Source organism: Martes martes (assembly GCF_963455335.1).
Source record: "Martes martes genome assembly, chromosome: 10".
NCBI lineage: Eukaryota > Metazoa > Chordata > Mammalia > Carnivora > Mustelidae > Martes > Martes martes.
This window is the reverse complement of record NC_137898.1, coordinates 108523492-108551030: the sequence shown is the minus strand read 5'-3', so window position 1 is coordinate 108551030 and position 27539 is coordinate 108523492. Positions and strand designations below refer to the sequence as shown.

Below are 27539 nucleotides of genomic sequence, written 5' to 3'. Positions count from 1 at the left end.
CCAACGGCCAGGGAGGAACGGAGGCCTGCCAGTGTCCACATGAGTGAGGAGAGGTGGATTCGCCAGCGTCAGTCAAGCCGTAAGATGATTACAACCCGGTCAACAGCTTGACTGCAGCCTCATTAGCAGTCAGAACCGTGGCAAAGCCACTCCTCAGCATGAGATTCCTCAGTACGGATGCGTGTTCCTGCGTGAGATGTTTGTAGTCATAAACTGCGGTTTTGGGGTAATTTGTTACATGGTAATAGATTACACAGCTGACAAGGTCCTGGTAACCTGATCCTTGTCTATTTCTCCAACCTCAATTCATATTCCTTTCCTGCTCATTATGCTCCAGTTACAGAAGCTTTCCTTTAGCTCCTTCAAAGGACCAAGCTTTCCCACCACCTTTGGGTCTGCTCTTCCCTCTGCCTAGAATGCTCATCCTGCTAATATCTGAATGGCTGGCTGCTTTTCAGTCTTCGATGATTTTTTCCCCTCAACTACGGCTACCTAACGTATATCCCATATTTTATTTCACCCTGCCCCCAATTTTCTTCATAGCACTAATCACAATCTGTAATTTCTCCCACATGTTAAAATAAAGAGGTCAAAAAAGCAGGGACAATACCCATCACATCCTCTACTGTATCCCCTGTATGTATTCAGAACATGGCAAGAGTGGGACCTAAATGAACACTTACTGAATGAAAAAACAACTGGAACTTTTTTTTTTTTCAAAAATAAAACAAAACTATTAAACTCACTTTATTAGATATTAGTTATGGTAACAGAGGCCAGACATTCTTTACAGTAAGCACTGAGCAGAAAGGTTATCTTTATTAGTGGGAATGTAATTTTATAAACTGGGAGAGGGTTTACAGTATACTTACTTGATTTTGGCCACAACAAACAGATCGTTGAACAGGAAAAGATGCCGCTCCTGCCTCTGTAGGCCTCTTTTGAGTTCTACCCGGCCATCAATTAGCAGAGTCCTACTGGAGCACACAAATGAGGACAGAAATGTACATGTATCCAAGCTGGCAGAAGGACTTTCCCTGTAACAGATGAAACACCACAGATTTTTAGTCAAATGATCAAATATAGGATTGAGTTCTATAAAATTATAGCTTCTAGTTGGCCAAGAAATATAAAGCTCTCTGTATCTTTTTTAATGCAATGGCATAGTTTCCTAATTGGTACCTCAGTCTTTCTCTACACAGTGGTCTTTTACATCTCATTATGAAAATTTTCAAACACAGAACCAAGTTGTACATTTTATAATAAACACATGTATACCCCAACCTGGATTTTACCATTAAAATTTCACTGCACTCGCTTTATCATATATGTATCCAACTATCTGTCCTTCTATCTATTCAATAATCCATTCCATTTTTGGCATTTCAGTGTAAACTGTATATAGCAGTTCATTTCTCCTTAAATACTTTGGCATGAACATCATTAACTAAAGTTCAATATTTGCTTATAATTTTAAAAAATGAGTGTACAATGAAATGCAGAAATCTTAGGTGTATATTCACTGAGTTTTAACAAATACTTTACCTGCATAGTCTTAAACTTTATCAAGCTAGGAACATTATCATCACACCGAAGTATTTCCTCTTGTCCCTTCTCAGTTGTGTATTTTAGCTGAAGTTGGCTTCTAAGTATTGGCCTCTGGGTTGTTTATTTCGTCATCACTGGCTGAGACCATCAGCTCAAAAGTATATTGGAAGGGGAGATGAACCATGAGAGACTATGGACTCTGAAAAACAACCTGAGGGTTCTGAAGGGGCGGGGGGTGGGAGGTTGGGGGAGCCAGGTGGTATTATGGACTCTGAAAAACAACCTGAGGGTTCTGAAGGGGCGGGGGGTGGGAGGTTGGGGGAGCCAGGTGGTATTATGGAGGGCACGTATTGCATGGAGCACTGGGTGTGGTGCAAAAACAATGAATTCTGTTACGCTGAAAAGAAATTAAAAAAAAAAAAAGTGTATTGGCTCCAAACTTATATTTTTACTCTCCTGATTATTTAAGAAAAAATAGCTGGGCAGATTTTTAGCCACTTGTAGCTGGACCGCTTTGCATATGCCCCATAACTATTCCCAATCTAGCCTTGATAAGATAGAGCCTCGTGATGATAAGACTCCTAGTCACTGCTGCCCATCAGAGTTCTCCAACCCAGAGATTCTCCACGGTGCTACTGAACTCTATCCTGTAGACCTATGAGCTCCAGGGACACCCTCTCTAATCCTTCTCACCTCAGGAGTTCCCTTGCCCTCTTCCCCTTCTGGATGGTGGTCCTTTGACCACAAGCCTCAAGATGGTCTCATGCCATGAGGGACTTCCTTTCTCCTGCAACCCTGCCCAATGATGTCTTTTTCCTTGTTCAATCCCTAAATCCCTCAATATTCCTTACAATAGTCAATCCCCACCCCATCATCCTTAAGGCAACCACTATTCTGACCTTTTTTCCACTGAAGCCTAGTTTTGCCTGTTCTACAATTTCACATAAATGGACCTGCCATATGTACTTCTTTGTGGAAGCTATTTTTTAGTCAGCATTTATCAGTAATCCATTCCTTTATGCTGCTGAATAGTATTCCACTACATAAATATATCAAATGATATATTTATCAAATGTTTATTCATTCTCCTATTGATGGACCTGGGCTCTTTCTAGTTTTTAGCTATTATGAATAAAACAACTACTAAATACTGTACTGGTCTTTTTGTGACCTATGTTTTAACTTCTCTAGAATAAGTATCTAAGAATGGAACTGTTGGGTCACAGAGTAGGTAGATGTTTAATTTAAAAAAAAACCCTGCCAGTTAGTTTTCCAAAGTGGTTGTACCAATTTTTATTCCCAACAATATTGCGGGAGAATGCCAGTTGCTCCATAAACTTGCCAACACTTGGTGTTGTTAGTCTTTTAAATTTTGACCATTCCCATGGATATATGGTAACATCTCATTACAATTTTAATTTATACTTCTCTGATGACTAATGATGTTGAACACTCATGTCCTCTTTGGTCGTTTGTATATCTTCATTTGTGAATCATCTTAAAATCTTTTGCCTATGTAGAATAATTGGGTTATATATCTTTTTATATGTATCTTGCTGAAGTTTGAGAACCACTGCTGTCCAAGACTCTATAACATCTTCTGGTCTAACATTCTGAAAGTCTACAACTCTGTATTTGAAGTGAGTGGAAGTAGCATGTATTTCTACTTCAGGTAAGGTGAACTTTTGAGAGCTGTTCTATCACTTCCTGTATTTTTGGGCTATAGTTACCTCTCCAAGGAACTAATTCCATTATGCTCACTAATTACTAATTAAGCACATACTATGTGTAATTTAAAGAGATGTATAAGTTAGGAACAAAGACAGTAAACCGGAGTCCTTTGAAAGAAAAGGGAGTTTCTCTGTTTAATACTGCATATTAAAAGTAGGCAGTGAGAAAAGGCCCATCACAGAGAAAAATCATTTCTATTTCAAATTCTTTGGGGATGGGGAGTGAGAGGAGGCAGAATGGCATCTTCTTTATGCAGTGATTTTCAAATTTATAGAAAAAAAGAATGAAATTTCACTTGCTGTTATGAAAATTGAGCAAGGACAAGGCTAGCAAGCAATGAGTAGATGAAGGAATGGTTAACACAGATAGCATTTTACACAGCTTTAGTTTCTCCAGTTCCAGACAGAAAAGCTTTTGCAAAGAGAAAGTTATCTTTTGCATTTTAGTTTTAGGTTCATTAAGTAACTGCTTTTTAATTATAATTATAAACCATCAGATAGGGGTAGCTGGGTGGCTCAGTCAGTTAAGTGTCTGCCTTAGGCTCAGGTCAGGATCTCAGGGTTCTGGAATCGAGTCCCGCATCATGCTCCCTGCTCAGCGGGGAGTCTGCTTCTCCCTCTGCCTCTGCCACTCCCTCTGCTTGTGCTTTCTGTCTCTTTCTCTCACACACACACTCTCTCTCTCAAATAAATTTTTTTTTTAAATAAACCATCAGAGAGCAGTATGGCTTAAAATATGGATCCTCAAACTATTACTCAAAGGTTGCAATGGTAAGTAGTGCAGGCTTTGTGGGCTATGTGGTCTCTGCTGTCAACTACTCAGCTCTGTTGCTGTGTCTCAAAATCAGCCACAGACCATACCTAAATGAACAGGTGTGGCTGTGAGCCAATCAAACTTTATTTACAAAAACAGGCTGTTTGTCTGGGCCATAGTTTGATGACCCCTGGTTTAAACAAAAGTTCTAAATCATTTAAATGCTCATAAATAAAGGCTAATCTAAAACAATTAGGGAATTAGAATTTTTTGTTTGGGGCTAGTGTAGGCCAAAATTTAATGTTATTGTTTAAAAAAGATGTTTTGCATTTTAAAACAACTCCAAAGGATTTTCATACATAATAACTCATTTTCCACCTCACAATAATATTTTCAAATAAGATTTGATGGTGGTGTGGGGGAGAATCCACAATGAAGTTAAAATATTTCTTTTTCAGTGTGGGTTTATCAATGTACAAGCCTGCAGTCTGTCATTTTGAAGATCCACATATAAGTATGGCTAGAGATACCTCACGACTTTAGCAAGCTAAGCACTGGTTAAAGAAAAAAAAATATAACCAACATTTATGCAGTAGTCTGGAGTAAAGATAAACATCTCAGGACTCACATAATTTAAAATGAAAAAAATCTGTCCTAGAAGGAAATAAAAGTACAAATAACCTTTGTGTTTTTAAAACTACAATCTTAATCAGTGTTTCCTACTTAAAAATGTATTTCTCAATTATGTGACTCTGAAGTGTTTATTTTTATTCTGAGTGTAATGTAGATGTGTTTATTTTAGTCTTTTAGAGTATGGAAATGTGGAGAAGGGCAAGATTGTAACCTTCTATTTAGCCTCTTAATATAGCCTGATTAGCATTTACAAGTTATAATTAACAGAGCTCTAAAACGATCTAACAAATACAAGCTGAGTCTAAGTATTAACCTGCTGCCAGCTTCTTATATATTAACATTCCATTTTCAAATAGGTTTGTGAAGCCATTTCTAAAAGGCAAAAAGGAATTTTAGAAACTTATTAATTTTTTACTAAAATTAGATAATAGCTTTCATGAAACTTGGCCACAGTAATACCTCTTAATATTTATTACTAAGTCTCACTTAGTAACTGACAGACACTGTAAAAGCGAGTTTACTTTTAGGTACAGTTTTAGAGGTGGTGTTCCTTCATCTTAAATCACAGAAGAAAAGAAACTAAAATTCAGAATACATTTTGAAAATTTCCCTGTTTATAAGTGATAATTAATTACTAATTATGATGGCAAGTACTAGGTAGGATCTTGATAACCTCAAAGTCTAGCACATGGTCACCACTCATCCCAAATGTCATCTCTTCCATAACATTTTTCTTTCAATTGAACTCTGATTGGTATCTCTTATCTGATATCTAGCACTTAGATCCTGCCTGGTACCTCTGAAATATTCTAATTCAACATGTATTGAGTCTATAATAATAAATTAATTCTTTGCTATAGTGATAAGCGTTGCCTTTGATGTGTGCCTGCCATGTACCAGGTGCTGGAGACAGTCGTGGTCCTTAGTGTCAAGAAGTTAGTGTGACAGGTGTATCAGACAAGTAACATGATGACAAACAAGTGAGTTAAGTGCAGTAGGAGAACTTCAGAGGACTGGGGGCACAGAGAGGGGCAACAATAGGAGCCCATATCTGCGACTGGGTTGGGTAGAATAGCTTCTTGGAGGAATCAAAGTCTTAAAGGTTGGGCTGACCACTGAAGACTGAGGGCAGTCTGAGTAGGAAGACGAGCACAGTGAACATGCCTGGTGTGCTGCAACAACTGTGGGGGGTTCAGAAAGACTGGAGGGACAAAGGCCTGAGCAGGGGAGCAGCACGTGAGGAAGGGGCCGTATTATGGCTGTTTTTCCCATCACGTTCAGACTTTATGTGAAAGCACTACCAGATTTTAAGCAAGACAGGGTGTTTTGTAATCTGGTAAAGAAAATAGATGAGGGCGAGCTTAGAGGAAAAGAGACCTTTAGGAATTTACTGTAATAATCTTAGGCAAGAAAGGTCATGAACCTGAGCTGGCAGTGAGGAAAGGACATAAGATACAGGGGGAAAAAAGTATCAGAGAGATAGTAAAAATACAAACTGTGAAAATTTGCAAACTGATTAGTTATGGGGATGAGATAAGAGATAGAACTAAGAAAAAGTATATAAACTCAGGGTCCAGCCATTATTTACTTACTTTTATGTTTCATCCAACACATATCTGCTAAGCATCTGTATGTGTCAGCGAGGAATCGTGCTAAAATGGTGAAGATATGGGGTAAGCAACTTAGATTCATCCTCTACTCTTGTGAAACTCTGAGTCCAGCTCTACTGTCAGCTACGGTCTTGACATCACCCATCATTTTTGCTCCACTTGTAGCAGAGGTTGAAAACCACAGGCCACAGTCATTTTATTTGGCCCACCCAGAGGTTTCAAAAACATTTGGTTTCGAATATCCAATTCACCACATTTCTCCTCTTACCATTTTTTTTTTTTCTGTTTACTGCACCTCCCAGGGACCTGAAAGAATTTAAGTCTGTGATTCAAGACTTAGTATTGTTAAGTGCTAAGTTAAACTGTCTTTTAATTTTTTTAGTATCATTATAAAATATACACAAAATAAAATTTGCCACTTGAACAATTCTAAAATGTGTAATTCAGTGGTATTTAGTATATTCAACAGTGTTGTGCAACCATCACCACTGTCTAGTTCCCAAGAGTCTCACCATCCCTAAGGGAATACCTGTACTGTTAAGCAGGTACTACCTGTTCCCCACTCTCCCCAGCCCCTGGCAGTGACAAACTTCTTCCTGTCTCTATGGATTTGCCTATTCCAGATATTTCAGATCCCATCATATGTGGCCTTTTGTGTCTGGTTCTTTCACCTGGCATGTTTTTGAGGTTCATTCATATTGTAGTATCTATCAGAAATTCATTCCTTGGGGCACCTGGGTGGCTCAGTGGGTTAAGCCGCTGCCTTCGGCTCAGGTCGTGATCTCAGGGTCCTGGGATCGAGTCCCGCATCGGGCTCTCTGCTCCGCAGGGAGCCTGCTTCCCTCTCTCTCTCTCTCTGCCTGCCTCTCTGCCTACTTGTGATCTCTCTCTGTCAAATAAATAAATAAAATCTTTAAAAAAAAATTCATTCCTTTTCATTGCTGAATAATATTTCATTGTTTGGATGGACCACATTTGTTGATCCATTCATTAGTTGATGGTCATTTGGGCTTTTCCACCTTAAGACTCTTGTGAATAGTGATGCTTTAAAAATTCATGTACATATTTTATTTGAACATCTTTTTTTTAAAAGTATATACTCAGGAATGGAATTTCTGGATCATACAGTAATTCTATGTTTAAGTTAATGAGAAACTGCCAAACTCTTTTCCACAGTGGCTATATGATTATACATTCCCATCAGCCATGGATGAGGGCCCATACTTTTGACTCTTCTCTCTTTGGTCTCCACATATAATCACATTTTATCTTTTAAGGATATTCAAAATTAAAAATAAAATCTCCTTGAGTCTAGACACTCTCAACCTCTCTTATGGTTTGTAATGAATTCCTGACTGGACTCTACTTCCTTGCTCTCCCTTCTTCAGTCTGTACTACTCACTTCTTACTTCTATCTCATCAATCTTCCTTATGCACATTGTCAGTGATTGGAGCATGTGCACTGTCTAAAGAGTCAGCCCAACTTATTAACCTAGCTTTCAAGTTCTAACACCTGTTTTAACCTAACTGGTTGATAAAATCTCAGATTGGACCTCTCCATCTTACCTGTGTAAAGGTAAAACTTGTGAGTCTTAAGAGAATTAGTTCAGGAGTAATTTAGAACAAAAAGAGAGGACTACTGAAATGAAGCCCAAGACCCACTAACAACATCAAAATTTTATCTTATGCAGCAATAAAAATTTGTCAATTAGATATTCATCTCAAACAGTCAATATTAAAAACACATTTTCAGAAACACTAGTCTAAAGCAATTATCTGTCTTATTGACAGGATAAAACATGGAAAGCCTGTTACTACATTTCAACAGTTTTTATTCAGAAAAATTACATTCAAATTACTGAAGAAAATTTGTATTTTCTTCATACATCATATTATCACGTGATGTGGCTGTACACAATTTGTGCTACCGTGTCCACCCAAATCCATATCCGTGCTGCACCCTGTAGTTCCTATTACACAGTCTGAACCCTGACGTGGTTGTAGAACAGAGCCTAGTGATGATGTGGATAATCAAGATCAAAGTGAACAAAGCTAGGATAAGGGTTTGTAGAGTACACAGAAAAATGGCTGGATAAACAGTGTGAGCAAAGTCTTAAAGCAAGAAATACAAAAAGGAGAACTTTTAAATTATAAAAATTCTGATCAGAACAAGCAGCATAAGTGATATAATGAGACCAACAATCTTATGCCAACAATGCTAATATTTAAAGAACCAGGAAAACATAAACATTACAAAAGCAAAGACACAACAGCAATACGGGAGGAGAGAGTGAAGGACGGGGAAGGGCACTGATAAACACTTACACTAACAACACACAATCATACACAAAGAGATATTACTTCCAAAAAAGGGACCAAACTACATAACTTCTTTACGGCCTTGACACAGAAGTTACTCAGCAACGGCTATTAGGAATTCACTTAGTACAAAGCACTTGAGAAGACATTACAAGAAGAAAGGGGAGAACAAGATCACAGGAGCATTGTCTCTGAGAGCTTAAAACAACACCAACAAAACAACCCAGTTTACATACAAATGATACACAATGACGTAAGCCCAAGTAGACAAAAACCTGAGCTTTAGAACACTGAATGCTCCAGTGAAAATGGCAACTCTGTGAAAACAGTCTTATTTGATTACGAAATAATCAGCAGGAACAGAGAGATTCCAACTAAAGACTGGAGACTTGAAACCAAGTTAGTCATTTATATGGCCTATTGACTAAAAATATTGTATATCTTAATTATCAACAAAAATGAGTTTGGGTCATCTTCTTGAATCAGATGAGAATGCTGACCATATTTAAACTACTCAAGGAAATTTAAATTTCTATGTGTAGTGATTATAATGTGATATGGTTCTATGTTAGCTTGTTTACTTACTCAACAATGAATCAAATTACCAATATGCTGGCTGGGCACTCCAGTACTTTGACTGGTTTGGTTCAGTTAATAATAATGGTACACTGAAAGGAACAAAAGAATCACACTTGATTAAAGGTAGCTCTAACTACAGTTTCTGGATCTGCTAAAGCTAAAAAATATCATTGGATAATTTCTAGTTAGAAAATTAAGAGGGGCACCTGGGTGGCTCAGTCGTTAAGCATCTGCCTTCAGCTCAGGTCATGATCCCAGGGTCCTGGGATTGAGCCCGCACCAAGTTCCCTGCTCAGTGGAAAGCCTGCTTCTCTCTCTCCCACACCCCCTGCCTGCGTTTCCTCTCTCCCCATGTCTCTCTCTGTCAAATAAATAAAATGTAAAAAAAAAAAAAAAAAAGAAAATTAAGAAATGTATTATATACCTGTGAACTAGAAAGTCATCAAGGCAGTACACTAAAGGCAGGGATTTAAGTTATTTGCTACTTCCAGCTCACTTAGGCCAAAATGTTAATATTCATGTTGATGCATAAGTGAGCTGAATTAATTAGTTGGTTTGTAACTAATAGAGAAGAGCTGCCTTTGAAAGGAAACTTTTTACCAAATTTTACCAAAATACCTACATAATATATTTCAGAGTAAGAAAAAAACCACACAATAGATACTTACTTTAAGCCCCCTTTTTTTTTTTTTAAAGAAAATCACAGCAATGTGTTGAAGTCTCTTAAAGAAAAAATTCTTGAGAGGTTTTGAAATAAATTTTTGAACACCTTCTTGGTCTTGATAAGTTTATTTCAAATTAAGTCAGTTTGGGAAATAAAAAATAATTCTTTTAGTGGATGCTAAATAGAAAGTTCAATATTAAAGGAATATTTTAATCCAATGTTATTTTCATCCAATTAAAAAAATCCAATTTTAATCCAAGGAATACTTTAATCTACATTGAGATAATTAAGCTATTTGATGAAGTTTAACCTTTATTTTTTAAATCCCAAATCATATTCCACGTTTACAAATAATTCGCTTAGTCACATATTTATGACTGCCTACCATGAATTAAGCACTATTCAGGACACTAGGGATATAAGTTAGTGAAGCTGCCAGAGGCCATGAAGGTATTCCCTTTAGTCTGAGTGAGTCAGGAAGGGATGGTTGAACAGAGAAGTGGCAGGACCTATATGGTGAACAGAATGGAGGAAGGCAAAAGTGGAAGCATGTATTTGCTTCAGGAAAATTTAAAAGAATTAGTAGTTATAGTTGGCTAAAGTTCCTTAAGTAAAAACTCAGAGGCTTTCTGAAAAGTAGTAACTTAGAAATCATGGTGATTGGTAGTTATGGAAGTGGTTGGATATATTTCAAAGGTAGACATTATAGGATTAGATGATAGGCTGGTTTCTGGTGTAAAGAAATGGAGGGAGGTGGGGATAAGGAATTTGGTTTTGGATTTGTTAAGTTTGAAACATCTATTAGATGTCAAAGTGGAGATTGTAAAGCTATGAAAGAGATCAAACCATCTAAGGATTTAGTATAGACAACTGGCTCAGTTACTGAACCCTGAGGACAGCTAACATTTAAAAGTTTGCAAAGGAGGAACTAGCAAAGCAGAATGAGCTGGCTGTCAGTAAACAGAACCAAGAAGCCCGGGGAAGGAAGAAGGGGGAGACTGGAGTGTCCAAGGCCAGTGTCAAGGAAGATGATTTAACACTGGACCTAGCATTATGGCATTCACCAGTGACCCTGTCAAGCACAATTCTGGTGGGCACTCATCAGGAAAGGATTCCAATCAGGTTAACAGCAAATTTTGGTAATTGATGATTCTGCAGAGTCACTCTCTAACTTGTCCAAAAGCACATTCAACTTTTGGAAGCAAAATTTTTAAAAAGATACCAAACAAAGTTGGAAGCACACAATAGTAGTATCTATAACCACAGAAGTGCTAATAAAATGGCTTTGGTCATTAGTTGGGAAGGCTATTACAAAGCTCCAACAGTGTTCTCTCATTATAAGCAAAAAAGCAACTAAGTTGAATAGAACATAAAAGGTATCTCTTAACTACATATGTTCCAGAAATTTCTCCCTCACAGTGCTAAGAAGTACTTTCCCTCGGAAAATGCAAAACATACTTCCTTCTGCTTCGCAGCAGTAATTTCTGTCAAACACTAGCAGTTTTTCATAAAATCGGTGTTTAAGTCAAGAATTATTTAATATGTTATAAAAAGATGTCAGAACTTTCTTTGACAGACATTTCAGTTTTCAAGAAGAATATCATTTAAAACTACTTTTCATGTAAAAGTACTTGTTAAAAAAGTTTTTCAAGTAATAACTACCAAAAAGCCTAGATGCTATCTCATTCAACCTTTGGGACTGAACAACTTTTCTGCCTACCAAACTCAGTCATATAGGTGACTGAGTCCTTGAAAATTGGATTTAGAAATTGTTAAGGACACCAGTAATTATAATTCCAGAAAAAGAAATGGTCTCATAAGTTCCATGCCATGAGACAAAATGCTTTTATTTTTTTAATTTTTATTTATTTATTTTTGAAAGAGAGGGTGCATGGTGGTGGGGAGGGGCAGAGAGAGAGAATCTTCAGCAGACATGCTCAGCATGGAGCCTAATATGGGGCTCAATCACATAACCCTGAGATCATGACCTGGGCCAAAATTAAGAGTCAGATGCTTAATTGGCTGAGCCACCCAGGCACCCCCGAAATGCTTTTAAATAAGTAAATCTCTGGTGTGGCTTGCAATGAAATATTCTCATTTGTCTCCTTTTGATAAAAGTACTCAAACTTCAAGTAACTGAGCTTTCCAGATAACCTGGTTGTTTATTTTACTGTATCAAATTCACTTATTATAGAATAAAAACAGTAACATATTAAAAAGATGTTATAATTTGAGTTAGGGCTGACTTTTTTTTTTTTTTTAAGATTTTATTTATTTATTTGACAGAGAGAGGGAGAGATCACAAGTAGGCAGAGAGGCAGGCAGAGGGGGAGGGGGGAAGCAGGCTCCCCGCCAAGCAGAGAGCCCGATGTGGGGTTCGATCCCAGGACCCTGAGACTATGACCCGAGCTGAAGGCAGAGGCTTAACCCACTGAGCCACCCAGGTGCCCCTAGGGCTGACTTATTATATCTCAAATGTTTCATGCAAGCCTATGCTGGGAAATGTAATGTTGACATTATTAATCTTTTAAAGCATTCAAATTCTAACACACCTTCCAATTTCAAACAAAAATAAACCCAAGCCATAAAATAAAAGCTTTGTGTAGAACACATACAATACATACTGTCAACAAATATGGTAACATTTTTCAAACAGTAAAAAAAAAAAAAAAAAAACCAAAAACAACCCAAGTTTTATATTTACTACGGCATAAGAAACTATTTACCAGTTACTAATCCTTTTCACCTGGGACTGTCACCATTGGTGCAAGTATCTGAATGAAATTATGATGTAACATAGCACTTGAAAAGCCTGGTATTTTAAATAACTTCTTTTATCTAGTACAATTTTAACATCCATTACCACAAGAAATGAAACACAAAAAAATCCTCTAAATTGAAAGGCATGTGTTGATTGGCATCTAGATGTGTTGAAAACAGTGTAACTAGATATAAAAAAGATATAAGGTCACAGAAAAGAGATGTAACCCCAAATATTGAGGGAGTTTAGGTGTCAGAAAGTGTCCTTCAAGACAGCTAGGTAGTGAAGTGAGAAGAAGAGTGATGAGCCAGAAGGAAGACAAGAGATCAGAAAGTTTCTCAGAGGAGTCAGCATTTGACTTGAGTCCTTTGGAGAGTTATGTTTTGGACAATCGAGAAAAACTTCAGCACAAAAAGATCAGGTGATTTGCTAAAGGTCACAAAACTGCTCACTGTACAGTCAAGTCTGCAACAATAGCTTCTCAATGCCCAAAGTAAGTAGGCTTTGGATTCGGCATTACATTTGTGACAGAAGCAGCGGTTTGGGCAGGCCTTTTCATCCAGTTTTTCTCATAATAAATGACTTCTGTCTATTTTTCTATTTTTCTGGCTAAACTAGGTCACAATTAAAAAGATATTAGCAAATAGACATGGAGAACAGGAACAATTTCAGTTTATGTTTAAATAACTTACAGAATATTCCTTCTCTCTAAACACAGAAACCGTATGAAATCTTTTTTTTTTTTTTTAAAGATTTTTTTTATTTATTTATTTGACACAGAGAGAGAGATCACAAGTAGGCAGAGAGGCAGGCAGAGAGAGGGGGAGAAGCAAGCTCCCTGCTGAGCAGAGAGCCCGATGTGGGGCTCGATCCCAGGACCCTGAGATCATGACCTGAGCCGAAGGCAGAGGCTTAACCCTCTGAGCCACCCAGGCGCCCCTGAAATCTTTTTCTAAAAATGTCAGTATCCTGGTATATCAGCAGTATCTGACTCACGATAGGTATTATAACTATTTGCTGACAGAATGTACTACAGATGTGCTATGTGGCACTTCATTACGCATCACTTTTCATGTCCTCTACTTATTCTGTATCTGTACGCCATGTTTCCCAGGGAGAACTTCACACTGTCCATCGACATGGGATCCATGTTTTATTTCTAATCCTGTGTCTAGAATGTGATGAGTACAGAGGCCTCACATGTTTGCAGAATAAACTGCTAAACAGAACCTTAGTTTTTTCTCTACCCACAAAAAAAGTAAAGGGGACAAATCGCTCAATTTATCCGGATCATTCAGAGACAAAAACCAAATCCCAAAGCCACTTTCTAGCTGGAGTAGGGCAGGGATGGCTTCGGGCTGGTGATTACCACGGTTCCAACAGCCAGGGGAGCAGTGTTTGGAGAAAAGAACTAACTCCCTTTAGGGGAAGCAGACCTATTTGATTATTTGCTCCTGTTCTCTACCTTACTTTATGATTGTAGTCGCACCTTGACATCCATGCCACTCTATTTCTGGAATTCTTTTCCATCACTGCTCCTAAATAAAAATAAAAGAGGAGGGGAGGAGAATTCCAGAAAGATGAATATTTGACTTCACACAATTTAGTTCATAGTGGCAGGGCTTTTTTCAAGCGATCAAAGCATTCCAAAAAGTGAGAAAAAGCTAAAAGCTATTAGAAATAACCTAAGCCAACTGTCTCTCTTGCCCAAGCTAACAGACCCTAACTGAAACTCACCCTCTCAAAGATCTGGGCTGTGTGCACGTGTACAAAAGCATGTACTGGGATGCCCAGCATGGTTTTGAAATTCTAACCCCTGACGCAAGGGCAAATCTTTCAATTTTGCTCCTTACAAAACACAAAGCTTGGCATATACTCAACACATGTTTGCTGAACTGAAACCCAAACTAAAGAAACACAAGAAACATTAATGTACTCTCCAAACAGATCCCAGCCATGGGGAACCACCTTATTAAAATCGTATTTAAAAATCCTTTCATCATTCTCAAAAAAATTTTTCCCTCATATTCAAGTTATCAAGAGTGTAATTACAATGATCATAAATTAATGCTAAATAACAAATGTTTAGTTTCTATTCTCCTCTAAGTCTTGAAAAATGTTAGTAACAAATGGGATACTTACCAATAACTGTTGGAGCATGTTAACGTGTGAAACCCACATATTTAAAGCTAGACAAAATAAAAATTGACAGCTCAACTAAAACCAAACCACATTTTAAGTCATTTTTCACATAGCTAAAATGACATCATTGCCTTAACAAAGCAAAAAGCACGCATTGCATCTGTGTTGGTAGAGCTGAGCAAATACACATGTGGCCTGATTTATTTCCAGACTGTGAAAATTTTAATGCACTGCTCTGAGGTGCTTTCTGTGACCATTCAGCACCATTCAGCACTAGTGCTTAAAGCAATATGCCCTGTCATAGAGGCCTTGCTGGGAAAGTGCTCTACCGTTTCTATCATTTCCAATAAAATTACATTGGAAATAAACTCCAGAGGTTTCCGAATCTGGGTCTGGAGAAGATTTGAGAATAAATCTTTAAGCAGAACATGACCAGATTCCAATGGAAGTGTCATTCTCCTGATTCTTCAGAAAAAGCCTCTCCACTAACCTCAACTCTGGATAGCTACACGAAGTGTTAGGATTCCACAAAATCAGAGTCAAATTTACTACCTAGACTCTATTCCCCTTTTTTATAATCAGGAAGCTAAGTTGATTTGACCTTTGGAAAGAGAAGAAAACAAAAGGGTGGTGATGGTAGTGGGGGAAGGGAGGGGACAAGACATCTCTTCTAGAACCAGACCTTAATGTGTCCCAAATATCCAAAAAAAATCAGGGTCCCTGCCTTCCTTGAGGACAAGGGTTTCTCTCTGTCTTGCTCACTGCTGTGTTACTAGCAGTGCCTGGCTACAGGAAATACTCAATAAAATACCTGCTAAATGAATTATGATGATAAATGCTTATCTTATTATGACTATTAGTCATGAGTCTTTTTTGAAGGTGGCAGGTCCTGTCGGGGTTAGTGACATGGGAAGAGGCAGGTCTCCAAAGTGGGTAAGAGTGATCAGATCTGTCTTCTCACTCTTTCTTTGATCTGGTGCCTTATAAAAGAGCACCTTGGGATTGGCACTGAGATGACCCAGAAGAAAGGGAGGAAAGAACAAGTCCTAATTTACAAATGATATTTCTGATGGTATGTTTTCTCTTCATTTCCCGTAGGCGCAGCATTTCTCTAAGTATCTTCCCTGGGATGTTAATAGCAATCCAGCTCAGGGAAGACTGCCCTAACTATCCTCCCTAGTCACTTCCTCTCTAACTGGCCCATTTTATCTTCTCATCCTAGGTAATCCTCCTTTTATTATTTATTTTGAAAATATATTTCATATAATATATAATATATTAATATTATATATTACATATTTTTATACATATTTATTTTAAAGAAGATTTTATTTATTGGAGAGCAAGAGAGAGAGAGACACAGAGAGAGAAGGAGTACATGAGTGGTAGGAGTAGCAGAGGGAGAGAGAGAGGAGCAGGCTCCCACTGAGCAGGGAGCCTGCTGTGGGGCTCAATCCCAGGACCCCGGGATCATGACCTAAGCCGAAGGCAGAGGCTTAACCGATGAGCCACCCAGGGGCCCCTATTATTTAACTAACCCTTACACTCAACATGGGGCTTGAACCCACGACCCTGAGATCAAAACTCATTTGCTCTACCGACTGAGCCAGCCAGGTGGCCCCCAGGTACTACTTTCTAGTACTCTCATTTGTTGGTGTGTTTTGCTATCCATGTCCCCTACTAGAATGTAAACTCCATGAAAGCAGGGACCTTACAGCTATCTACCCAAATGTCTAGAAAAGTGTCTGATATATAGAAGTCACTTAAATATTTGTGGAATAAACGAACAGTTGCTAGGCAATGTTCTGAGTGATGAGACCAACCAAATGCCTGTACTGTTTATGTTTCATGATGACATAATATATATTACGAGGAAAAAGAAACCTGACGGAAACACCAGATTGAAGGGGCTTCTTTACTTCCCTATTTTACAGAGCTTTTACTATGCTATAAACACAGTGAAAACTGATGAAAAACCTTTCTTCCCCACAACCGAACATCTGACAGCAGTAATGTTTCTCATTTACACTGTCACACTGAGAAATGCAGTCTCATGTTTTACTTAGGTAATCCCAGTTAGTCTCCCTTGGCTGTGACGCTGGCACTAAGGGAAAATCACTGTATTTACACTTGGGCCAGAGTCTTAAATTCACAGTGTAGTGACAGCAGTGATACCTGGGGAGAGCTCCTCCATGGTGCTCCGAAGACAAGGGAGAAGACTGAGTTGAGAGCTGTGGCCTTCCCTCCCTGCCTGGGTTTTATTTATCCAGTTTGAGAGTTTCTGAGCACCTTCATTAATTTTGTAAAATTCTTGACCATAATCTTCAAATATTTTTTGTCTCATTTTTCTCGCTCTTCTTCTTGGACCGAATTACCTGTGTGTTAGACCACTGGATATTGTTCCACAGTTCCTGGATGCTTCACAGTTTTCTCTGTTGCGTTTTACTTCGGAAAATTCCTATTAATCGATCCTTATGTTTACTGATTCTTTCCTTAGTTGTGTCACATCTGCACATAAACCTATTGAAAAAATTCTTCATCTTTGATATTACGTTTATCTCCAAGATTTCCATTTGACTCTTTTTTAGTTTTCATCTCTCTGCTAAAATATCCCAATAGTTCATGAATGCTGTTCATCTTTTCCACTAAATCCTTTACATATTTTTAAAATGTTATCTCTAAATTGGGGCTTGTACTCACAGCCCCAAGATCAAGAGTCCCATGCTCCACCAACTGAGCCACCAAAGTGTTCCTAGGTCCTTTATATATTAATCACAGTTGTTTAAATGTTTCTGCCTGAAAGTCCCAACATATAGTTCATTTCAGTCTGGTTGACTACTTTAACTATTTTTTTTTGGTTTGTTTTGTTTGTTTTTGATGTTTAAAAATAACATTTAAAAAAAGTTTTCATTTTTAGTTAACATACAAGATTATATTAGTTTCAGGTGTATAATATAGTGTTTCGACAATTACATTCATCACCCAGAGCCCACCACAAGTGCACTACTAAATCCCCATCACCTATTTAACCCATCCCCCTGCCCACTCCCCTCTGGTAACCATTAGTTTGTTCTCTATAGTTTTGAGTCTGTTTCTCAATTTGTCTCTTTTTTTTTCTCCCCTTGCTCATTTGTTTTGTTTCTTAAATTCCACATGAGTGAAATCAAACGGTATTCCACAAATGGTATTTGTCTCTGATTTATTTTGCTTAGCGTTATACCCTCTAGCTCCATCCATGTTGCAAATGACAAGATTTCATTCTTTTTTTATGGCTGAATAATGTGTGTGTGTGTGTGTGTGTGTGTGTGTGTGTGTGTGTGTGTATTTTTATCCATTCGTCAATCAATGGACACTTGGGCTGCTTCCATATCTTGGCTACTGTAAATAATGTTGCTATAAACATAGGGGTACATGTATCCATTTGAATTAGTGTTTTTCTATTCTGTGGGTAAATATCAAGTAGTGTGTTTGTTGGATTGTAGGGTAGTTCTATTTTAAATTTTTGAATAACCTCCATACTATTTTCTACTAACTCACCAGTTTGCATTCCCACCAACAGTGGGTTGAGGGTTCCTTTTTCTCCACATCCTCCTCAACATGTTTTTTCTTGTGTCATTTATTTTAGCCATCTGACAGGTATGAGGTGATATCTCCTTGCAGTTTTGATTTGCATTTCCCTGAGGGTAAGGGATGATGAATATCTTTTCATGTATCTGTTGGTCATCTTTGGAGAAACATATGTTCATGTCTTCTGCCCATTTTTTAATTAGATTATTTTCTGGGTGTTGAGTTGTACAAGTTCTTTATATATTCTGGATACTAACATTTTATTGGATATGTCATTTGCAAATATCTTCTCCCATTAAACAGGCTGCCTTTTAGTTTTGTTGACTGTTTCTTATATTGTGCAGAAGACTTTTATTTTGGTATAGTCCCAATAGTTTACTTTTGCTTTTGTTTCCTTTGCCTCAGGATATATATCTAAAAAAAGTTCCATAGCTGATGTCAAAAAAGTTACTCCCTGTGTTCTCTTCTAGGATTTTTATGGCTTCAGGTTTCACATTCAGGTCTTTAATCCATTTTGAGTTTATTTTTGTGTGTGGTGTAAGAAAGTGGTCCAGTTTCATTCTTTTACATGTTGCAAATATCCCCACTAGGTGGGGAGCCTGATGTGGGGGCTCAATCCCAGGATCCTGGGATCATGACCTGAGCTGAAGGCAGGAGCTTAACAACTGAGCCACCCAGGTTCCCCCCCCCCTTTTTTTTAAATATTTTATTTGAGAGGGAGAGAGAGGGAGAGAGCAAGGGCAGAGGGAGAAGGAGACCCCCAGCTGAGCAGGGAGCCCAACAAAGGGCTTGATCCCAGGACCCGGGGGATCACAGCCTGAGTTAAAGGCAGTTACTTAACTGATTGAGCCACCCAGGTGCCCCACAATATTTAGTCTTTCAATCTGTAAGCATGGAATGTCTTTCCATTTCTTTGTATTACCTTCAGTTTCTTTCATCAGTGTTTTACAGTTTTCAGAGTACAGGTCTTTCACCTCTTTGTTAAACTTATTCTTTACATATCTTATTATTTTGGGTATAACTATAAATGTTTTAACTTCTCTTTCAACTGCTTCCTTATTGGTGTATATAAACCCAACAGATTTCTGTACATTGATTTTATATCCTGTGATTTTACTGAATTTATGTTTTAGCAGTGTTTTGTGGAGTTTTCTATATAGAGTATCATGTCATCTGCTAAAAGGATTAAGTCTGACTTCTTCCTTACTAATTTGGATGCCTTTTATTTTTGTTCTCTGATTGCTGTGGCTAGGACTTCCCATACTATGTTGAATATAAGTGGTAAGAGTGGACATCCTTTTCTTGTTCCTGGTCTTAGGGGGAAAAGCTCTGTTTTTCCCCATTAAAGATCATGTTAGCTATGGTTTTTTTCATATATGGCCTTTATTATTTCGAGGTAAATAATCTACTTTGTTGAAGGTTTTTATCATGAATGGATGCTGTACTTTGTCAAATGCTTTTTTAACATCTATTGAAATGATTCTATTGTTCTTATCCTTTCCTTATTGATGTGATGTATCATGTATCATGTTGATTGATTTGCAAATATTGAACCACCCTTGCAACTTAGGAATACATCCCTCTTGATTGTGGTGGATATATTTTTTTAATGTATTGTTGGATTCGTTTTTTTAGTTATTCACTAAAAACTTCCGCATCTGTGCTTTTCAGAGATGAACATCAGCAATATTGGCCTGTAGTTCTCTTTTTTCGTGGTGTCTCTATCTGGTTTTGATATTAGGGTACTGCTGGCCTCAGAGAATAAATTTGGAAATTTTCCTCCTTTTCTGGAATATTTTGAGAAAAATAGGTATTAACTCTTCTTTAAATGTTTGGTAGAATTCACCTGTAAAGTCATTTGGTTCTGTACTTTTGTTTATTGGGAGGTTTTTGATTACTGATTCGATTTCTTCATTGGTAATCAGTCTGTTCAAATTTTCTATTTCTTCCTGTTTCAATTTTGGTAGTTTAATATTCCAGGAATTTATCCATTTCTTCTAGGTTGTCCAATTTATTGGCATATAGTTTATTATATTCTCTTATAATTGTGTTTCTGTGGTGTTGGTTGTTATTTCTCCTCTTTTATTCGTGGTTTTATTTATTTGAGTCCTTTCTCTTTTTTACTTGATAAGTCTGGCTAGAGGTTTATTGGTTTTATTGATTTTTTCAAAAAACAATTGGTTTCATTGATCTTTTTTTTTTTTTTTAAGATTTTATTTATTTGAGAGAGAACAACAGAGAGCACTTGAGAGAGAGCAAGCATGAGCTGGGGTGGGGAGGGCAGAGAGGGAGGGAGAAGCAAGTTCCCCACTCAAAAGGGATCTCTCAACAGAGATCCCCTCACCCCAGGAGGGATCACAACCTGAGCTGAAGGCAGATGCTTAACCGAATGAGTCACCAGGTATCTCCTGTTTTTAGTTTGTATATCATTTATTTCTGCTCCAATCTTTACCATTTGCTTCCTTTTGCTAGTTTTAGGTTTTGTTTGTTGTTCTTTTTCTAAGTTCTTTTAGGTGTAAGGTTAGGTTGTTCTTGCTTCTTCAGGTAGGTATGTATTGCTATAAACTTCCATCTTAGAACCACTTTTGTTGTATCTGAAAGGTTCCGGACCACTGTGTTTTCATTTTCATGTTTCCATGTACTTTACTTCTTTTATTTCCTGGTTGACCCATTCTTTGTTTAGTAGTATGTTATTTAACCTCCATGCATTTGTGGTTTTTACAGACTTTTTCTGGTGGTTGAATTCTAGTTTTATATCACTGTGGTCAGAAAAGATGTGTGGTATGGCTTTAATCCTCTTGAATTTGTTGAGGATTGTTTTATGACCTAATATGTGATCTATTCTGGAGAATACCCATATGCACTTGAAAAAAATGTGCATTCTGCTGTTTCAGGATGGAATGTTCTGACTATGTCTGTTACATCCATCTGTTCCAGTGTATCATTCAAAGCCATTATTTCCTTGTTGGTTTTCTGTTTAGATGATCTGTCTACTGACTTAAGTAGGGTATTCAAGTCCCTTACTATTACTGTATTATTATCAATCAGTTCCTTTATGTTTGTTAACTGTTTAAAGTATTTGGTATTTCTATGTTGGATGCATAAATAATTATAATTGCTATCTATAGCTTCTTGTTGGACTGTCCCTTTTATTATTATATAGTGTCCTTGTCTCTTGTTACAGTCTTCGTTTTAAAGTTCATTTTGTTTGATATAAGTATTGCTTTTCCAGCTTTTTTTTGACACCTATTTGCATGATAGATGTTTCTTCATCCCCTCACTTTCAATCTGCAGGTGTCTTTAGGTCTAAAATGAGTCTTCTATAGGCAGAATTTGGATGGGTCTTTTTTTTTTTTTTTAACCCATTTTGATATCCTATGCCTTTTGATTAGAGCATTTAGTCCATTTACATTCAAAATAATAATTAAAGATATGTATTTATTATTTTATTATATGTTCTGTGTTTGTGTCTGAAAATTTTCTCTGATCATTTCTTGTCTTTCTCTCTTTTATGCTTTGTGGTATTTATTAGTGTTTTTTGGTATACAGTTACCATTTGTTTGTTATATAGTATCTTCTATATATAGCAGTCTCTATTAAGTTGATGGTTGTTTTAAGTTTGAACCCATTCTTTATTCTGCTACTCCCTGTGTTTTATGCATATGTTGTCTTTTTAATAGAGAGAGACAGAGAGTGCACACGAGTGTGGGTGGGGAGAAGAGAGGGAGAGGGAGAGTCTTAAGCAGACTCTGCATTGAGCATGGAGTCTGATGCAGGACTTGACCTCAGGACCCTGAGATCATGAACTGAGCTGAAACCAAGAGTTGGATCCTTAACTGACAGTGCCACTCATGCACCCCTATGTTGTCATATTTTATTTACATCGTTTTACCTTATGCATTACTTGACTGATTTATTTTTACAGAAATATTAATTTTTACTGCTTTTTTGTTTCCCTTTATACTGTCACTTGTCTCTCCTTTCCATTCAGAGAGTTCCCTCTAATATATCTTATCAGGGCTGGTTGAGTGGTCATGAACTCCATTAGTTTTTGTTTGTCTGGAAAACTCTTTATCCTTCCTCCTATTCTCAATGATAGCCTTGCTGGATAGTCTTCTTGGCTGCAGGTTCTTCCCATTCTACATTTTGAATATATCATGCCATTCTCTTCAGGCTTAGAAAATTTCTGCTGAAGAATCCTCTGCTAGCCTTGTGGGTTTTCCCTTCTATGTTACTGTCTTCTTTGGTTTTTCTGCTTTTAAATTGTCTTCTTTTAATGGTATTTTGCCAACTTAATTACAATATGTCCTAGGGTGTATCTGCTTTTGTTGACTTTGATGGGAAGTCTCTGTGTCTTCTGGATCTGGATATATTTCCTTCCCCAGATTAGAGAAGTTCTCAGTTGTTATTTCTTCGAATAAATTTTCTGCTCCCCTCTTTCTTCTTCTGGGACTCCTGTAATATCAGTGTTATTATGTGCGATGGAGTCACTGAGTTCCCTAAGTTGATTCTTGTTTTGCATAATTCTTTTTTCTCTCTTTTGTTCAGCTCAATTGCTTTCCATTACCTTGTCTTTTAGGTCATTAATTCATTCCTCTGCTCCCTCTAGCCTGTTGTTCATTCTGTCAAGCATGTTTCTACTACATTTATTGAGCCCTTTATCTCTGCTATGTTGTTCCTTATCTCTCTGTTAAGGATCTTGCCCATATCTTCCACTCTTTTATCAAGTTCAGTGAGTATCCTTATGACCATTACTTTAAATCTATCAAGCATATTACTTATATCTGTTTTGCTTAGATCTCTGGCCATGGCCTTGTCCTGTTTTTTAAATTGGGCTCAATTTCTCTGCCTACCCATTTTGTCTGCTTGTCTGTCTCTGTTTCTCTGTGTTAAGAGGGTCAGCTAGTTTTCTTTTGAAAGTAGTGACTATGAAGAGGTCCTGGAGTGCCCTGCAGTGCAGTGACCCCTTTTCAATAGGACCTGGCACTTGGGTGTGCTGTTTACACCCTGCTGTTTTGTCACTTTTCCTTTCAGTGCAGTCATCTGTACTGACTCTCTGCCTCTTGTGTTTGCTTTCTGTGGGGTTAGTGGGACCCAGGCAGGCCTGCTCTGTGGGAGCAGTGTGCTTGCCAGGGAACTTGGGAATGGGCAGTGGTGTTAGCAAAATTTGTAGTGTGCCACTAGTTCTATGCCAGATTCCCTGAAGTGCTGCAGCAGGTAGGGGCTAGGTGCCAGGGCAGCTGGGGGTGTGAGGCTCAGCGTGGTGGGTGAGCATTGTGGGTCCATGGATTTAACAAAATCTGTCTTGAGCCCAGGGTGGAGGCTAGCAGCCCTGGGAGTGGGCACATCCTCAGGAGAACTCATGGGTATGGTGCACTGCTACCAGGTTAGGTGACAAGAGTCTGTGCAGTCCTGCCTTCCCCAGATGGCCTTGTGTTTACACTGGGAGGTGGGGAAAAAATGGCACCTGCCAGTTCTGTTGTTTTCACAGAAGTCCCCCAACACACTCCAAAATCATTATGAAGAGATCTGTCTCCCATTTGCCCCTGGTGTTGTATAAATTGCCATTTTTGTGTTGCCTTCCCATGCAGGCTGATGCCTCTTTAAGGGCAGCAGCCCAGCTATCACTGGCCTTCCCAGCTTGCCCAGTCATTTGACTTTTGAAGCTCCAGGCTGTAAGTCCCACGGGTATACAACCTCACTGAATTCAGCCTTTCTGGTTTTCAAAGCCAAATGTTATGGGAATTAGTTTTGCCTATGTGAATTCCCCTGTACGAGGGTCCATTTTTCTGCCCTCTCTGTGTGCAAGTTCCTTCCCTCCCGCAGGCAGCTTCCCTCCACCTTTCTGACCTTTCTAACCTTTCAGATGTCCGTTGTTCTATATTTAGTTGTGGAGTTTGTTCTGCCAGGCTTTGGGTAGTTTTCTGGTTTATTTACTTATATGTGGATGATACTTAGATGTAAATGTGGGACAGGGTGAGCTCAGGGTCCTCTTACCTGGCCATCTTCCCAAACTCTTCCTGACTTCTTTATCTTTTAACAGTGGGTTTCCTTCTTGCTACATGATGTGTTGTAAAATTTTTTTATTGAAACAGGACATTGTGATAGAACAACAATGGGGACTGAGGTAAATAGTATTTACTCATGGAAATGGGCATGCCCCTTTTTCTGTTAGGACATTAGCAAGAGAGGTTGAGCCCATTCAGTGAGTCATGGAGTTGGGCTTGCATTTTGTTGTTGCTATTTTTAACCTCAGTGTACTATAGGCTTCAGATTCTTCCAGTGATAGATTACTGTTGCCTTGTGCTTAGTGTGAGGCTTAGAGATTTTCTCACCATCCCTGCTCCACGCTTAGCTTTTAGCAGTCTCTGAATGCCTGTACTATGTGGGGGAGGGAGGGGTCTCTTGCTAGCTCTTGCTCTAGCAGTAGAATCCTAGTGCTTGTTACTTAGCATTAGGCTCTTTGTGGGGAGGGGCATGTGGGATTCTCAGTCCCCCTGCTCTGCCTCAATTTTAGGCAGTGTCTATGTACCTGGGCCTCTGCAGTGGGGTTTTATACTTCTCCCCCTCCTCAATCTCCATGACGACCAAGTTCTGCTTTGAATCTGTGACAGCTCTTAGGTAGAAGAGAGTTTCCAGCTTCTCCACAGTGGGAGCACACCTCTAGATTTTATTGGTGCAAAATCCTGGGACCAAGAGATTTTTCTGTTCCTCTTATAAGGGCAGAAGGCCCAGGAGCAGGAGATATTTGTGAGTTGTGTAAGTGAGGAAGAAGTTCCTCTCCAAGAAGCAGATGGGTTTTGCTTCTTCCCCTCCTCAGGAGGCGGTGTACCTTCACTTGGATCCTGGGAGTGAGAGGAATTGCTGAGCCTTCGTTGGTGGCTAAAGGCTTTTGCTTAGTAAGAAAGAAGATTCTGACAAAGACGGCAGGGTTTCATGCCTGTCTTCTGCAGGAAACCTATCAAGTTTTGCAAGCCTGTGCCACTCAGGTGGGCTCTTTTCTCTCTCTTGACCTACCTCCAAATTTCTTGTGAGAAAACCAATGGAAGCCCATGAAAAATGGCCTGCAAGTGAATGTAAACTGTCTTCGTGTTCTGAAGGTCAAACAATCTGTGTGTCCCATCTCGCCTTAGAGGGGCTTGTCACTCTTGGAATTTTGTTCACTTGGTTGTCTTACAACCTCAGTTTTCACAGTGGGTTTAAGAACAGTTACAATTTTGAAGATTACATGGTTTTTACTCATTGTTATGAATGATGGTTTCCTGAGTATTTGTTTTACTCAGGAAAGCAGCAGTTATCAAATACTTAGTACTTTTTTCAACCCTCAGTCCTTGAAGGTATGAATTAAGCCTTTTGTTGTTGTTGTTAAGTCCACTCCAGTCTTAATTTTGTAAGATTCTGAGACTATCATAGAAGAGAAACTAAATGAAGGCCGGAGCTATGAGGAAAGAAAATAAGAAACTAAATTTGGCTATGAGGTAGCCGCTGGCCATTCAGAGAGACAAATACTTAGAAAATGATCATTTTGCAATATGTGGTGAGAAAGATACAATAAAGCTTAAATGGAGAATCATGATGGGAATTTAGTGTGAGGACCTAGGGTGGCTGCACAGGAAAGACAGGAAAATCTGGCCAGGAAAGCAATCATAAGGTATAAATTGAACTGAGTCTTGAAGTAGTTCTCTAGGTAAAAGAGCAGAAGAGAAGTATATTCAAGGCAAAGAGAGGCAAATAAAGCAGGAGGGTTTAGGGCTGATGGTGTGGGAAGGGAGTGCCAGGAGGTGAGGATAAGAACAGCAATTGTGGATTCAGACAGATCTGATTTTGAAACCTGGTCTGCTTCTTCAAGACTTTGCAACTCTGGACAGGTGGTTAATCCCTAAAACTGCATTTTACCACCTGTCAAACTAAAGTAGTAATGCTTACCTCTCAGGGCTGTTATGAGGATTAAATGAGATAATGCACCTAAGGTCTAGCTAAGCACAGTACGCACAGCTGTGACCACTGGCCACAGTGGTTCTCCATCACAGTGCACAGACATCAAGCACTCTCTGCAGCTCTAGTTCCCTGCAACTTCTTGAGAAATCTTGAGAAGCCCAGAGGATCACCTACTTTAGGAAAAAAACTGCCTCTGGGGGGACTGAGTATAATCCTCTTCTTCCTTAAGATATTACAGTTCCTATCTCTTCCTTGGCACAAAACCCAGAATATATATTTTAAAGTAGCTCAGAGACCCTCCTACTAGAAGCAGCAAGTAACAATTTATGCCCAGCAAGTAGGAAGAACTACTAATTTAATCTGTTTCACTATGTCTACGTAGGAGGGAAAACAGATTTAAAAAAGTATGTGCTCAAAAACCATTCTTATTTACAGGGCAGAGTTAAACCCAGGTTCGCATAATGCAAACATAGTGAAAAATATATACCGTTATATATATATAACGCTATATATGTGTATATATGTAATAATATATATATTATATATATAACGGTATATATATATTATATATATATAATATATATGTTATTATATATATATTATAACATATATACCATTCAGCAATGACTCCATTTCTCTACTGAGAACTAAGGGTTAGAGCCCATGCACACGATACCTGACATCCGAGACTCAGGCTATTGTTTATTGTTTGTTTGCTTCTGTCTTGGGCTACCAGAGCCCGAGGCAGCTCTCTCCAAACATTTAGTAATCCTGAAGAGGTCTGGAAATTGCCTCCCTAGAGCTGCTAAGAATTAACTATAGTGCATACATTTCATTCCTTGGGCTATGCTACCTGGTATGGTCAATCACATCTGAGAATCAGACTTCACCGAGAGAATGCCCTAGGACTGCACTTTTCCAAATTTTAGGCTGTATCTGAATTATTTGTAGGGCTTGTTAAAACAGGGGCCCTAGTCCTAGACTTTTTGATTCATTATGGAGTGGGGCCTCTGATTGATATTTCTAACCTATTCCTAGGTGATGGTAATGCTCAGGGTCTCAAGATCACCCTTGGAGGACCACCACCCTCAGAGGTTTTTGTTCTCACAGAATGGCCTACCACCTACTTACCTGAGGTGTGTGTTAGAAGAACACACTGTAACTGGCTCATAGAGGGAACTGTGAGAATGGGAGAGACAGTGAATAAATAGCAACAGGGTAAGGCAAGGGCAGAAAGGAAAGAGGCATAAACAGTTCTTCCAACAGTTTTTAAAAGGGGCTGAAGCCTGAGGCT

General features: G+C 38.4%; 1 protein-coding gene across 1 annotated transcript in view; it reads right to left on the bottom strand.

The window, feature by feature from the left end:
- The window catches only part of ARHGAP20 (Rho GTPase activating protein 20), a 122193-nt gene that overhangs the window by 46456 nt on the left and 48198 nt on the right, over positions 1–27539 (bottom strand). The window contains exon 3 of the mRNA XM_080816178.1: positions 873–1037. Coding sequence (XP_080672304.1) covers positions 873–1037 — 165 coding nt within the window. The remainder of the gene's footprint in view (positions 1–872; positions 1038–27539) is intronic.